The 16,840-nt window shown below is 39.5% G+C and overlaps 1 protein-coding gene across 1 annotated transcript in view; it reads left to right on the top strand.

Moving 5' to 3' along the window:
• The first annotated feature begins 736 nt into the window (after positions 1 to 736).
• Positions 737 to 16,840, top strand: part of nwd2 (NACHT and WD repeat domain containing 2) — a 124,535-nt gene continuing 108,431 nt past the window's right edge. The window contains exon 1 of the mRNA XM_072566707.1: positions 737 to 2,139. Coding sequence (XP_072422808.1) covers positions 1,989 to 2,139 — 151 coding nt within the window. The 5' untranslated portion in view covers positions 737 to 1,988. The remainder of the gene's footprint in view (positions 2,140 to 16,840) is intronic.

Raw genomic sequence — 16,840 nt, forward strand, 5'->3', positions numbered from 1 at the left:
TTAGTTCAAGGGACCTAAAGCGAGATTGCAGCCAACCACGGAGGCTGTAAATCCTTTCTGCAGAATCACTGACCTTGTTTAACTCGAAGTTTGAGAAGTGCGTTTCACCCTGTTGATATTTCTGGAGGTAGAGGGGAGCACTAGTGACCCCTATAACCTCAGAATTGATAACAGGCGGTAGGAACTGTATATAAAGGCTAATTGGGTTCGTCCAAGTTCAACAGACAGCCAAATGCCAGCCACTAGATGTGAAATTTACGTTGTTCTTCGGTATGAGGTCATATTCCTCCGTTTCCTTGGGATTTTCTTATATAACCTCTACGATCGACAAAGCTGAATTTCATAGTGTTATTGCTCTGGGAGAGAGAAGGAAAATATTCCTGTCCTACCGGTTTAAGGTGCCACCATTGTCTTTGGCACGAACGAGGTGTTGTTTGTTTTCATTGCCTACCTCAGTCAGTGTACGTGTCATTTATCTTTAAAAATGCTGACAGATGTTTGAAATATGTTATTCAATGTTTTCCCGGTGACATTTAACTCAAAGCTGCCATCTGTGTCCTACAGCTCTTCTACTGATTGCATTTATTAAAAATTAAATTTCACTGGAATGTGAGCAGAGATGAAGAGATTTCAAAGCGATCTGAATGTGAAAATTAACTGCTGTGGATGATAGATGTGTCTCTGTCTCCAGTTGTGCACCTGCTGGGCTCACATGTGGCTTTGCTGAAGCCATTTATACCGGCTGGAGCTCAGCGAAAAAGCTCAGTCTGTCCTGAGATACAGCGTCTCCTCACTCGGAGATGATTTGTTTGTTTTTTTCTCTGCCCTGCTGTCAAAGCGATATAGAAATGTGACTGCTCTCAGCGATCTGCCAGACGATACAGGTGACCTTCTGGTCACAACATCTGTGCGTCGCTCGTTTCACTCAAGGCGTTCAGAGGTTACTGGAGCTCTCTCTCTCTCTCTCTCTCTGGAGCATACTCGCTTCCAAAACACAACACACATACAAAAAAAAAGAGGCAGAGGGCGGGTTATTTCTCAGCGCTCGGTAACTGCTCTCTCTCTCGGAAATCGGGCAGTCAGCATTAATCTCTCAGTTTGTGGATCTGGGTAACCCTCAGACAGAGGAGGAGGAGGACGAGCTCCGTGTGTGTGTGAAGGAGAGGGAGAGAGAGAGAGGATGGGAAGGAGGGAGACTGGCGCCAGCTGCTGCCAAGTGTGAGAGTCAGGAAGGGAGCAGCTTTCCCGCTTTTTCATGGGGGGGGGGGGGGTGTTGGGAAAACAACCTGCTCTCACTCCCCTTTCTCAACATCGTCTCCCTCTCTGCCCCCTCCGACTCCCTCACAGCCTCCTGTGAGGATGCTCTTTCTGTCTCTGTGGGAGGTGGCGTGAACAGGTTGTCCTGTCCTGTGTGAGAGGCTTGTTTTCATTTCTCTCCATCTCCCCCTCCCCTCCCTCTCTCCCTCTCTCCCTGTGTCTGAGCTGCCACTTTCTCTTAAGTTTCTGGCTGTTTTCAGAGCAGAAACCCTTTTTGAAACCCTGGGAGGTAACCCGACCGTTTTCAGCCCAGCGGCTGGGATTGACGAAAAAGACAGTTTACCCCCGTCCCCCCAACCCCCTCAAAAAGCGAATCTGACTTTCCGGGAGAAGAATTATTTTTTTCATTGGTCTTTTTTTGGGGGGTTTTAAAATGTAGTTCTCATTTTTTTTTCGGTCTGAAATTATCTGGACCACGATTCAGACAGCCCGGCGAATTTTCCTACCAGTTTTATTTTAAATTGTTGAAATGGTTTTGAAGTAGTCGGATTGCTGTGCCCGGATTTGCAAGCTCCCGCTGCAGCCCGGTCTCTAGACGCCCAGCCCAGGACTGTGTGCAGCCGCTGGTGCTCGCTTTCCCTTCACGGCAGCTCCTTTTCCAACCGCCCGCCCCACATCTTCCTTTTCGCTTTCGGCGTGTGCTCCCCCTCTTCCTTTCCATCGCTGTCAAGATGTTGATGTGGTCGGTGCCAGGCTCCAGGCTGCCCTCTCCCCGGGACTCGGCGCTCCGAAGGGCGGCGCTGACTGGAGCAGTCGCTGCGCTCCCTCAGCATCTCCCGGGCAGCAGGAGCATAAAAGTCTTCATCAGCTCCAACCCCGAAGGTAAGGGCTCGCCATCAAGGTTCAGCTCTTTCAAACTTGAACCGTACTTGGGTGCCGACGTTTCTCCCTTTCAAAAGAGAGAGAGAAAAAAAAAAGTTTTGTGTCGACGTTTAAAAATGCAAATAATTTTAATGTGACACACGCTAAGTTTGCACTGGGGATTATCAGTAATTGTTTGGCGACTGACATCGTTAGGTTTCAGTCACTGTTCGTCGCAAACCTATTGTGGTTTCAATAATGCTGTCACAACTCTTACAGAATTGAAATTCAATATGTTCATAGTTTTAACTGACTCAAATTATAGAAGGTTTGGCAGTTTTGGAAGTTTTATTTTATAGGGTATATCCAATTCAAAACTTCAGTAAACCAGGTGCTGAAGAAATGGGACTTATGTTTCTGTCTAAAAAAAAAGTGCTGGCAATTTTACTGAGGAGGGAGTCTTCGGAAGATAAGTTTTCTGCATACCTGTATATTACCAATTAAGCTGAGTGGAAACTCTTTCTCTTTACAGCTGTACAATTATGAACGTTGTTGAGGGAAAGGTTGTGTGTGCTAGTGGCTGTACATGGCAGGCCAACATCCTAACAACTTAAAGAATTCCATCTCTACAGTGACGTCATTTTCCACCATTATATCATATTTCTGGTATTCTCCATTGCTTCAGTTCAGTCTTAGAATGTAGCCACAGTTTTATGGCTTTGATTCTTATCCACAGCAAAGCTAGAGACTGAGCTTGAAATCATCCATGGCTGAAACTATCAACCGGCGGTTTTGGCTTGAGGCAAGTTATCAGGTAAATTGACACTGGTGAGTGTGGGTGACATGATTGGTGCGGTGAGCACATCATTTGGCCCATTTTTCCCCCCAAGGAGTCAGAGGTCAGACTGCAGGCTTGCTGAATTGAAAGCTACTCTCTGTGACCCCTGCACATATGCGCAATGGCACCCCTGCCAGGAGCGCTGTTCTGCTTCCAGTTTCTCTTAACATGATATTTATATTTCATAGAATTTTAATAACACAGCCAATAATAACATCTAAAATTGTTCAGTGTCTTTCAAATAAGTTGTTTTAAAATATGTTTGTGAATGTTATGGATTAGAAACTGAAACAATGTGTTCGTATTTCTTTGGAATTTAACTTCAGAAACATTTTTAATGGAAATGTCACATAATGTCTGGCATTAGAGATTCAATGATGGGAACTGAATGGCACTGCTCATTACATGAAGATGAGAGAAATTGCTCTCCTAATGTGTAATTGATGAGGTCATGTGTGAAATAGAAAGAAGTGCTTCACATACACTATTGTGTTACCATTTCATTTAGTGAATGTCTTTTTTTTATGTTTGAAGTTTAATTGAGTATTGCTGTGCATTCAAACATAAGAGTCATCTGTAGGCAATGTGTTAATGAAGAATATTCAGCAGTGTAAATGTTTGTGCAGCTGTGTGCAACCCAGGTGCTTGAGAGCATGAATATTATTTTTTTTCCAGATTGAAATCTGATTTTTTTTACAAAATCAATTTCATTCAAGAATTAATGCCTTCAAATTAAATTTGTGTCATGTGTCAACAATGTCTTAAAATTGCAAATGGGATAAGGTTTGTTTTCTTTTTGGTTAAGGATGCTCAAGGATACAGGCTGATGCAGAACAAAGTTCGGTATCAGCAATGTTATCGACAATTAGTTTTAGGGGTGAAAGTATATATTACATTCCTAATTGTATTTAGAACATTTTATCATCAGTTGGAAATGTCCATGAGCAGATCTGTTTGCTAGATCTGAGTGTGATGTTGCAGGATATTTTAACCATTTTGCCACAGAAAGGAACTTTAAAAAAAAGTTACATTGTTTATGTTGTGTCCAGCCCAAGTGCATCTGAACAAGGTTCGAAACAAATTAAAATGATGAAAGTTCATTAATGTGCTAATATAATTTGTTTTCTTGAGGGGATAAACATAAAAGATTATTCAGAAACAACAGCAATTTGGATAATCCTGAGATTGAATAATTGTGCAGTCAATGGAAGTACCAGGGAGATTTAAATTAGACTACCCATACTTTATTGCACAGAATCAAAATTATTCGCGTTGAAAAGTTTTTGATTCCTCTGGAAAAAGTCCACGCTGATCCAGATTTGTCACAATAGCATATCTTCCTGTCTTCAAAAAAGGAGGTGCACACACATTTTAGCTACATTTCTACAATCCACTAACAAGTACTATGTGCTTTCAAAGTTTTAAGAGTGATTTAATCAGACTTTTTTTTAAAAAAAGCAGGTCCAACGCAAACAAATCAGTTGTAATTCATTTGTAATAGTTTTAACAATTCTTAAGTACATCATCAATGACTTTCACAATAAAATGACAGCACTGGTAATATAGATATGTGGTGCACGTTGATTGTGTAGTAAGTTTGAAAGGCATATTTGATTCACGAGACAAGTCAAGTAGCACTGACTTTAACCTGAAATTGCAATAAACAAAGAACAACCAAGTTGAAATCATTGAATGATCCAGATGGCAGCAATGGTTGCCGCTGACTGAGACGTAAAGTGTAGCCTTCTGTTTTATTGACACTGTACTCCGGACTTCCTATCCCGGAGCGAACCCCATAGGAATTCATGGGCAGAAACGTCGTAAAGATATCGCAAGATGTAGCCACATGCTGTTTTTGGCACCCGCTTAAGCATCTTCCCTTAAAGTCAACGAGGTAGCAGTGTTCTGGATGGTCTTTTGAATGGAGCTCGGGATTAGTGGTGCTGGAAGGGCACAGCAGTTCAGGCAGCATCCAACGAGCAGTGAAGTCGACGTTTCGGGCAAAAGCCCTTCATCAGGAACTAATCCAGAATTTGGTTTCCAGCATCTGTAGTTATTGTTTTTACCTTTTTGAGTGGAGCTGTTAAGAGTCCCTGTTTAAAGAAACTAATTCTTAACTTTCAAATGCTTAATTGCTGTTGCGACATTGTGGAGGAATGTGGGACTGTGAATTGTTCAGGTTTCGTTTGAAATAAATTTCCAACCTTTCTTTATACCGCGTTCTCTTATAATCATTGTCAGCTCGATTCCTGTAATCAACAATTGAGAGCACATCCTCGCTCAATTCCTGACTAAATTCGAAGTTTAAAGTCCAAATCGCCAAACCTGATAACAGTATCGGACGGGCCCAGAATTTTAAAACTATTCATTTTAAGTTTAAACTTCATGCACAAATACTGCATGTCTGCATAGATTAGAACTTCCTTAGCGTCCTGATGCATAATAGCATTGCTTTCAGAACATCGGCATTAGTTGTACAATAAGTCATACCTTATTTAAGTTGCAATTCGCATACCTAGGAATTTGATTTTTAGACGCTAAAATAAATATGCTTCTTGCGCAAGCCAAAGGTTAGTCTTGTATAAAGTAGAAGTTCTAAAAGAGTGAATGTTGCAGCCTGCATTAACTTCCAACTAACCTAGTTTTGAGTAGGGTCCAGCTTGAAATCCCTATGGAGACAATGTTTCATCAGTATATTGTGATAGACCTAGTTGTTATATTCAACTATTCAGTGTAACTAGCATTCCACTAATTTCTTCAGAGCTCTGAGGTCTGTGCACCAAAGTGACTTCCAGAACCAGGAGTAAAAGCTGTGAATGGCATGGACAGACTGGTTGCCAGGCATGGACCCTTAGAGAGGCTGTGCATGCAGCCACACAGCTGAGAGGGAACATTGAGTGTAACTTGTGCACATTGCCTTAATCTACATCTTGTTAACACAACTGTGCAACAAGACTCATCAGTAGTTCATCCTTCATCACTGTTAGTCAGATAAGCCCTTATTGTCAGTATGGAAAGGAGGGAATTAGTGGCAGTACTCTCGACCAAATATTGGCTGAGTACTGGAGCACATGCAACATGGTGATCCGTGACAGGCATTGCTGCTTAAATGCCACAAGGTAATGGTGGTGGAAAAAAATCCATTGGACAAAGGACAAAAATATTTGGAAGACAAGTGAATTCACCCATCCAAATACTTTCCTGCTTTAAGACTATGCAGACCATCAATTGGCAGCTCCAAGCATTTGAACAAACAAGCAGTCATCGTAAATTGTGATGGAACAACAAGTTGAAAACAGCACCCCCCCCCCCCCAGGCTAAAGCCTTCCATCCACATGGGGTAACAGGCACAGGAATAGCAATGTGCAGTAAGAGCTTAAAAAAGTTACATTTGGCTGGTGCAGAGTCCTTCAAGAAGAACGTTTGAAGTTCAGCTAGGAAGCAACTATTTCGGAGCTAGGTGAATAAAGTTTTAAAATACCTTGTTAGGCAAGGGAAAAGACTGTAAATTTATATTGCAAAGGATGAGGCTGAGAAAGATAGCCATTAAGAGAAAAGTACTTACCATTCACAATGCGCATTCCTGCCATAGTGAGTGCGCACTACCACATAACAACTGTAATGAATTAGGGGCCATAAATTTAATTTATACTAAGATTGCAGAACTTAGAATATCAGAAGTGGAATTAATATGATAAAAGTGCAGTTTAAAGTATGAAGAAGACAAGGTCTATCAGTAGAGTTTAAAAGAAGAATAGTGTTTTGATTTTAACTGTATGAAATTCTAGCAGAGCCGTATTAGCGGGTTGTAGGGAGGAGATTTACCATGTTGGGAGTCTGGAATCAGAATTCGCCGTCACAGGACATGGTGAGGCCATTTAGGACTGAGGTGAGGAAAAATGTTTCATTCAGATTATGCAATTCTCTACCACAGAAAGCTACGGAGGCCAGATCTTTAAATGGATTCAAGAAGAAGATGGTTAATGTTTTGGATATCAAAGGCATCAAGGGGTACAGGAAGAAAATGGGAATATGTAATTGAGGTAGAGGATCAGGTATAATCATACTGAATGTTGGAACAGGCTAAAGGGCTAAATTGCCTACTGCTGCTCCTAGTTTCTATGTCACTCAGATTTTAGCAGGAAGCTCTATTAATGCCTCAGCCACAAAGTTTTATTTAGAAATTTATAGAAGCAGTTTAAATTGTGTATTTGGCTGTGACTTAGGCAAAAAATCTATATGGCCTGTAGAAAATCAGGAAATCTTCATCCTGGCTGTAGGAGGAAGAAATCCAGCATTTTGACTGCAAGAAGATGCCTAGTAAGCTGTGCACAAAAACAGCATTGTATTTAAAGCTTTAAAATAATTGAAATAATGCAACGCCACAATAATAGAGAATTTGAAACTTTTTTAAGAAGAAACTTATACAGGATTGTTTCAAAAGCTTGAAAAATAACGTGGTTAAAATAGCGTTGCTACAGTACAGAATTAAAAATCCATTTAGCAGAGAGGGAATAGAGCAGCATTGAAGTACTGAAGTTGCAAAATAAGAAGAATAAGTTATCACTTTAAGAAGACATGGCAGGAGAATTAATATTTTCACAGAAATTTTAAATCAGACATGAGCCAATTAGACCACATGACTGGGCATCTTGGAGAAAACTGTTCTTTAAGTGCAGAATTGTTTAAAACTTACATATTAAATCTTAAATCTGCACAAATAAATACACTATTCTATTCAGAAGGGTCTACAGCTGTCATGTTTAAATTTGACAAAATGTAAAAGAAAGATCAGATACTTTGAGGATACTTTTGACAATTGCTTTAATCTAAGAGCAAGCAAAATTATTGAAAGAGCAACATTCTAACAGAAAGTTTGGTATTCAGTGGAATTCATAGATTGTTTCACTAATGATCTCTGCACATTAGCAGCAAACTGTAGCTTTTGAGCTTTGAAATTAAAATTAATGAGAATCAGAATTGCTGTTGGAAATATTAATGACATATTGTAAGAATTATTAGGTACCAAAAAAGATATGACTTTAAAGAAAGCTATTCAAATTTTGTTGGAAACAGAAACCAGGAAGTACTTTAGAGAAAAGCAAACATAGGAGAGAAACAGAATCCATCCTCTTTTTAAACAATAAAAACTCTAAAAATACAGATGGACAGCAAGCATTCAGTGTAGGCCAAACCATAGATCTTAAGAGGCAGTGTCAGTGGAACAAAGAAACCTCACAAGCATAAGCAATGCTCAGCTATGAGAAAAGAATACTTCATCCATAAAATAGCCAAACACCTATTCATACAAATCTATTAATGTGATAAAAACACAAAATTAGAAAACAAATCCAAGGCTATCTCCAGGGAAGTTAGTTATTCAACTGATTTGATTTTGGTAGAACCTGTTGATGTCAAGCTGTGGGGGAAATATCTTGTATAAGCTAATATTTTTGAAAGATTGTTGTTGGAGACTGCATTAAGTTCAACACAAATCTGATGTTGTTATACAATCTAGGGGGAATGAGATACCAATGTAGTTGTTTCATCCTATCTCCTGCAAGTCATTGTTACTACATCTAACTAGCCAATGTAGATTGTCTCTCTTGCTATCATGTAATAAACTACATTTTGTTAAGATAAGTGCTTTTCTCATTAAGATGCACAACCAGGGCATCCTCTGCCATGATTAACCAAATAGGCCTTTGGACTCCATGTAGAAAAAAATAATTGGTGGCAGCACTCTACCCCAGTCTTTAGCTGGTAGTGGTTAGTTCCACAGCACATGCAATAGTTGACCTGAGATTGGATTGAATTGAGTTTTGCTAAACATTTTCAGTATTGAAGAAAATCTGTCTAGTTCTGAATTTTTATCAAGAGATTTTTCCATTGAAAAACCACAAAAAGTGACTGCACGTTGATTCAGAAACTGTTTTAACATCTGGAACTCTCAGGAAGGATGCATTTAAAATAGCACTACAGTGCTAAGGAGCTACAACACTGAGCTGTGCTGCTCCTTGCTGGGAGCATGAAGTCTGTGGACTTATCCTTTACTTTATATTATGCTGCTCAGATCACCAATTAGAAACTTCTGTCAGTTCTAATGTAATACTATTTAGAACATTATATTAATAAGAAAAATGTTTTGCAATGTCTTGCATTATTTTCAAATGTAGAAAATTTAAGCAGCTTCAAAATTAAAGTTGAAACTATGGCTTTTTCATTGTTACAATAGTTGTAAAAGTGGACTTAGAGTCATAGAGATGTACAGAACAGAAACAGACCCTTCGGTCCAACTCGCCCATGCCGACCAGATAACCCAAATCAATCTAGTCCCACCTGCCAGCACCTGGCCCATATCGCCCCAAACCCTTTCTATTCATATACCTATCCAAATGCCTTTTAAATGTTGCAATTGTACTAGCCTTCACCACTTCCTCTGGCAGCTCATTCCATACACATACCACCCTCTGAGTGAAAAAGTTGCCTCTTAGGTCTCTTTTATATCTTTCCCCTCTCACCTTAAACCTATGCCCTCTCGCTCTGGACTCCCTGACCCCAGGGAAAAGATTTTGTCTATTTATCCTATCCATGCCCCTCATGATTTTATAAACTTCTATAAGGTCATCCCTCAGCCTCCGACACTCCAGGGAAAACAGCCCTAGCCTATTCAACCTCTCCCTATAGCTCAAATCCTCCAACCCTCCATCATCTGCTGTAATATCTAGGATCTTTCTTGGACTTAAATGACTTCTAAAAAAGAAAAGCACTGACTTCAGAAGGTAGCAGTGTTTAGCGAGTTGAACCAAGCTCATGAAACCACCAATAAACAAGAATCAGTCTGAGTTAAAATTAGCATCATTATAAAAAGGCACCGAAATTCCTATATTGAGAGCCAGATTAGTTCATACATTTCTGATTAGGATGAAATTTGCTTACAGGTTGCCTAGGTCGAAAAAAACAAGCCAGGCATGGAGACACACAAGTGAACTATATTTCAGGCAAATCCTTTTGAGCAGGGGAAGAATGAAAATTGTTTAGTCATAACAGAACTGAGAGGTTTGCTTTCTTTCATCCTGATTTCTCCCAACCTCTTGAAAACAGTGCCTGGTGAAAAAGAAAACAAATTACAGGAATATTTATTCATTGAGAACTCAAAGATAGTTCCAAATTTCACTACTGCTAAGGTACAAATCATCAATTAAGCAACTAAGATTTTAACCTGAGACCAGATACCTCTAAAACTTTTTAAACGGCTTATTCGTGATCTTTCATATTAGACTAGAAATTCTTCCTTTTTACCTTTATCCCTATATTTAAGTGTGTGTGTTTGATGTCACATTACTTTTTCTTGGGGCTAGTAGGTAATAATATTCCACTTGATTTTACTCATGAAGGCCCGTTAATCTAATCAACCACACAGTGTTTTAGTCAGACTCAGATGTAGCTGCATGAAGAAAATATTCAAAATCTTTGCTGCAGCCAACTGGTGATAAGGGTTGGGGTTAAAGAGAGGTTTTAATTCATCCCTCCTCACCTGGCACTCTGTATATTAATGGTTTCATTAAAAGAGTTGAGCAATAATCTGAGACGTTTTCCATTAAAATTAACAATACTTGTCAGAAAATAAGGTACATCAATGCTCGTGTCTGTAAAGAAATATGAATGTGCTTTTAATTGGTGATCCAACTTCATGGAAGAATGAGCTGCTTATGAAATAAATAACAAAATGCAATTATGGCTTATAACACTTCTCAATAATGCCTATGCTGTTGGAATGAACCTTGGATGCACACAATTGGCATTTGAGCATCGATTTTTCAAAATACTGACAGTGAGAGACTATGCCTGCTGCAGATCATGTCATACAATCATACTCTTCAGCGCAAATCATCCACACCAACCAGGCGTGCATCAGAAAATTGTAAGCTAATTTTCTGATGAATACATACCTACCTAAAAATGCAGAACTAAAATGTTTGCTGAACCAGGTGAACTGACCTATTGAGAGGCTTGCAACAACTCCTTCAAAACTATAATGCTGTACTGAATGTTACTCGAGGTGAAAGGTCACCCTCATCAATATATGTGGCTGAGACTTGCAAATGCTGGATGTTGAAATGGTGTGCTCTTTGCTTATCTATCTGTATCACTGAAACAGGATGTGCCACCTCGATGTCAGCTTTTTCCTTCACCAGTATATTTGAACTTGATGAGGCAATCACTTTGTTAGCTCTCTAACAGAAGAACTAGATTACCATAATGTTGTATTGAAAGATTCAATAGACTTTTATAAAAGCTCCTGGTATCACCATATATTACAGTCACTGGCCTTTCAGTGCCTGGCAAACACTAAGCTATTCAATTACGATCAGTAGCATGTTTCTATCAGTGTGTCATGCTTCAGGGTGCTCCAGTTAGGGTGGAGTCTGAGACCTTTGTAACATTAGGCCATATGGCATGATGCTGTCATGCGTGTCTTAAATTTTAACTTCCCCAATTCTGCTAGGGACTTAGATGGGGCAGAACTTATTAGGCACATCCAGGAGTGTTTTTTGAAACAATAGGCATGGTGGGCTGAAGGGCCTGCGCTGCACAGTGCTGCACTGTTCTATGTTCTAAAGATATACTGACTAGCTGTGAGACACAACAAAGTAAATAAACCAAAACTGGCTTATATGTTTGTACATAGGCACACATTGTCAATTTGATAATTATACAAACAAATAAAAATGGAGTTAACAAAGTTAACTTTGTTCAAACTTCAATGTTTGCTTTGGACGTTTGACAATTGTCTTGACCTAGTGATCACATAGCTGTCTGGAGAGCTATCTGTTATGTTTGGTTGCACTTGTTTGACAAATTAGTTGTGTTGTTGCAGTCACTCAACATCACTGTACAATCACCATCAGTGTTTTCTTCCTCACCGTCTTCACGAGGGATTGGTGCATCACACATTGATCTGAGTTATATTCCGTTCCTTCACAATACAGCACCATGATTATTAATGACTTCAATTGATCTGGGCTGGTTGCACATTTTAGAACTCTTTGCTGGTGCCAGATAATTGTCACTGGATTTCTGACTTGCATTCTCTGTTCAATGCATATTGGTGGTAAACTTTCTACTTGCTTTCTTCATGTATCTCTTTCAATCTCCTTGTTCTTTGAAAAAAAACATCTCAGAATAGTTAGATAATTGATTGCTAAGGGCTGTCATTCACACTGAGGTTCTGAACATAAGTTGTGCTGATGATGGTAATCCCTTCTCCATTGGTGCTGTGAAAAAATTCAACAAAGCAATGCCGAAATCTTGTTTGAGATTTGATGATTATAGATTTGGCAGCAAGATCTGCCGGACTGTGTGAGTGTGGATAGTGGGTTGACAATGTGGTATGGGTCACTCCCCACTTATCACACATTTCAAAATGTTTTGCCAGTGAACTGCAGTGCATTATCTGACACTATCCATTCTGGCAGTCCAAGTAAACTTGGAAAAGTTCTCAATGTACCTGCAATGGTTTTAGTCATTATATTGCTAGGTTGCTGAAGTATGGAAAATTTGAAGAAGTAATCTGGGTCGAGAATGTAATCTTACCCATGCACTGTAAACAAAAACCTTGCTATTCTCATCCAAGAAAAGGATGAAACATTGTGTGGATGTAAGGGTTCCCTCCAGTTCTGATGTTGCTTTTTATTCATTTGCAAGATGGAAGCTTTGCTGGCATTTATTGCCTATCCCTAATTGCCCAGAGAGTGGTTAAAAGTCAACCATATTGCTGTGGGTCTGGAGTTACATGTAGGCCAGACCAGGTAAGGATGGCAGTTTCCTTCCCTAAAGGACATTAATGAACCACAGGGACATTTCCAACTATCGGCAAGGGATTCATGGTTATCTTAGACTCCTAATTCCAGATCTTAACTGAATTCAAATTCCACCATCAGCTGTGGTAGGATACAAATCTGGGTCCCCAGCACATCACCGGAGGTCTCTGGATTAACGGCCCAGTGATAATACTACCCAGCCCTAGCACCCCCCGCCATGGTGTTTGGCATGCCTCATATGCATCACAACTTGTTTAATATCCTGTGATTCATTGCTGGCCAGTACACAGATTCATAAAACATCTAGTATGTTCAAAACAATGCATACCCATGTACCATGTACATGATATCTTGACATAATTTTGATACTAGAACTTGTTCATCCTTGAAAATGACTTACTGTGATATACTAAGTGTGAGCAAAATTAACCAATGCTATCAGGAACTTCTTTAATTCAATCAGGCCATTCCTGAATAATTGCCTTTTCCATCTCTTGTAGTTCTTCAGACACAGCAATTGCTGATTGCTACTGTTCCCTCTGGCTATGGCTAAAGTATAACAGATTTACCTTATGAATGGTTCAATTTCATTGATTAAGCAAACTCAGGGGCTGGCTATCCAAGATTTAAGCAATGAGAAGAGGTTAGTTAATAACCTTGATGTGAGAGGTCCTTAAGGAAAAGTTACCATAATAATATAGAATTCTTCATTGGGATGGAAAGTGCAGGAATCCATTAAAAACTAGGTTCCTAAATGTAAACACACAAATCCCTAAGAACATATGAAAGGTAAGTTGGCTGCAGTACACTCGATGACTTCATTAAAAGATTCTGTAGTGGAAAGGCATTAGTTAATATTTAAGGAATAAATGTTTACATTACAGTTAAATATACATTCCTTTTATACAGTTAGTACATCTCGATCAGGTAAAAGAACACAATAGGAGAAGTGCTCAACCGTGATAAACAAAATAAATCAAGACTTTAATTAGATTCAATGAGGAGTTGAATAAAGTTGACCAAAAAAGTGTAGCAAACTTGACGACTAGGAAATTTTTAGAATTCAGCAAGACTGAGAGGTTGATGAAGCAGTCAAAAAAATGGAGCACGAAAGTAAAATTTCAAGAAACATACAAGTGGTCCATAATAATGAAATTCACCAAAGATCCTTAGACACACCTACTTCCATCAAGAAGGACAAGGGAAGCAGATATATGGGAACACCACCGACTGCAAGTTCCCCTCCAAGCCACTCACCATTCTGACTTTGAAATATATTGGTGTTCCTCCAATGTTAAATTAAAATCCTGGACTTCCCTCCCTAACAGTATTGTGGCTTTAACTACAGCACATGAATTGGAGCAGTTCAATAAGACAGCTCATCACCACTTTCTTAAGGGCAACTAGGGATGGGCAATAAATGCTGGCCTAGCCAGCGACACTCATGTCCCATGGGTGAATAAAGTTTTAAAAACCTGCTTAAGTATTTACAAAGAGGAAGATTTATGAGGAAAAATGTAGGCCACTTATAGTCTGAATTGGGAAAATTAAAAATGGAGAGCAAAAAAATAGCATGGATATCAACAACTACTTCTGTCTTCACAGAAGAAAGCACAAATACCTTCTAGAAGTGCTGGGGAAGCAAATATTTTTAGGGAAGGAGGAATTGAAGGAAATAAGTTGGAAAAAAAGTGTTGGAGAAATGAGTAGAACTGAAATCTGATAAATCCCCCAGGCCTGATTATGTGCATGCAACAGTACTAAAGGAGGTGGCCATGAAAATAACTGTCAGCTGAGTTTTAATAACTTTGGGACTGTGCGTTTTAGTTATACAAACTTATAGTGGCATGTTTCAGCCACTAGATGGTGTTCATGCCAAAAAAAGATATGATGATATTCTGCATGTTTCACTCTGTTCTCACCCAGAAAAAAAGAGTTAAAATGGCAGAACCAACCAGCCTCTTTATGCAGATTCGCTGTTGTAAGTGAGAAAAGTACATTTTTGAAAGATGGCTGATTATCTAACTCAGTACCCTGTTCTGTTTTCACCCTTTTTTTTTAATCCATTTAGCTGTAAGAACTAAGAAGTGTGTTTAGTGTTTTAGCAGCTGGAACTTCATTCCTGAGGTTCTGAATTTAAACTGAGGGTATCCTTTGACTGCCATTTCTTTTTCATCTTTAGGGTTGTATGAACCCTTTTGACTTCTAAATAGGAAAGGAAGCTGTTGGTTCTGTCTTTGAAATGAAGAGGGACAGGGCGTCCAGTTTGTGAGGACTCAAAGTTTAGCACAAAGACAGTCAGTCTGCCTCCTGTCTGTGGTTTGTACTCACAGAAATTGATGTTGTTGTTAATTTTCTGAATACTGTGAAGTCCAGGGCTGTCTGATATTCAGTGAAGACTCCAAAGGTCTGTCATTGTGATTGTTTTAGCAGAAGTTGCTGCCTGCTTAAACCGTGCTGCAATAATGATCATCCACTGTGATGTGGAATTCTGCCTTCAGCAGGGTATTTGTAACTGATGAGACGATGCTTACATTAACTCTGATAACATATGAACTAGGGATCAGGGAATGCTGCACCCAAAGATTCAATGGGTATAATTGGTAAGTGTATTATGCTTCAAGTAGCCCTAGTTAAGGTGGACCCTGATGCCTTTATTCCATTTGGTCATATGTCTTAATATAGTGATGATGTCATGAGCATGTCTCTTGTAGATATACTCCATTCTAGCTTTACATAATGCAACAAAAGATTAGTGCCATTGTAGCCCAGTCAATGAAATAGGAGATGATGACATTGTGATAATATCAGCAATCCAGCAACCCAGACTAGTGCTGTGGGCGAAGGGGATTCAATTCCTGCCTCAGTCGCTGGTGGAATTTAAAATCCATTATCAAATCTGTAAGATAAAGCTGCCTCAGGAATGGTGACAGCAGCAGTTATGGTAAGTTGTCCTGATAACTCATCTGGCTCAGAAATGTTCTTTTGGAAAATGAATCTATCACCCAGTTAGGCGTCCATGTGATTCCAGATCCACAGCAATATGGTTGACTCTTAACTGGTTTTGAAAATGGCTCAGCTCAAAGGCACTTTGGGATGAGCAACAAAAGTTGGTCTTGCCTGTGATTCCCACACCTCCTGAAAGGATGGAGCAAAACAACATTTCACAAATCTTTAATTCCCTCTAGATCCACTTAGTTTTTTGACATCCATTTATATTGTCTTATTACGTTCTCAAAGTATTTGAATAAATTGTAACTTTGTAACTGACTGGCTTATTTTTCATGTTTCAACAAGCAAATTCATATTAATTATTTAAATAAACACCCTTTTTTCTGGAAGACATGTGATTGTATGGCAACTACCATTACTGCAATGTAAAAGGTCTAGAAATTTATGTCATTAGTGAGCTATGCTAGTTTTTTATGCGACACTAAAGTTTCCAGGACAATTAAATTAATGATAATATCTGCACCTATAATATCTGCACTGCATCTGCAGTGATAATGACAATTATTCACACAGAGATGTTCTGGCAGCTGGTCAGGTTGCCAATGAAAAAGGCACAGAGATTTCTAGCTACATAAAAATTGCAATAAGATAAAAATTTTGGGACATGTATTTCGTTAAAATTTGAACTCGGCCCCAGAAACAAATTTCATCCTCTTGTTGCTGACTATCTCATCATACAGTAAGTCTGAGTTCCTTCAATATAACACTGTTCTCCAGGTTAACTCATTATCTTTGTGAACCTGTGACTGATCATGTTGAAGTCTCCCCAGTTACGAATTCCACAAAGAAACTTTCCTAATAGCGGAGTATGGAGCACGGGAATGTGGGGCACGGATAAAGTGGAAGGTTGTGTGGGGTGGGGGAAGAGTTCTCGGGTCCTGGTGGGAGAGGGAGGATTGTCAGAAGTGGGTGGCACGGTGGCACAGTGGTTAGCACTGCTGCCTCACAGCGCCAGAGACCCGGGTTCAATTCCCGCCTCAGGCGATTCTCTGTGTGGAGTTCGCACATTCTCCCCGTGTCTACGTGGGTTTCCTCCGGATGCTCTGGT

Source organism: Chiloscyllium punctatum, chromosome 1, assembly GCF_047496795.1.
Source record: "Chiloscyllium punctatum isolate Juve2018m chromosome 1, sChiPun1.3, whole genome shotgun sequence".
NCBI lineage: Eukaryota > Metazoa > Chordata > Chondrichthyes > Orectolobiformes > Hemiscylliidae > Chiloscyllium > Chiloscyllium punctatum.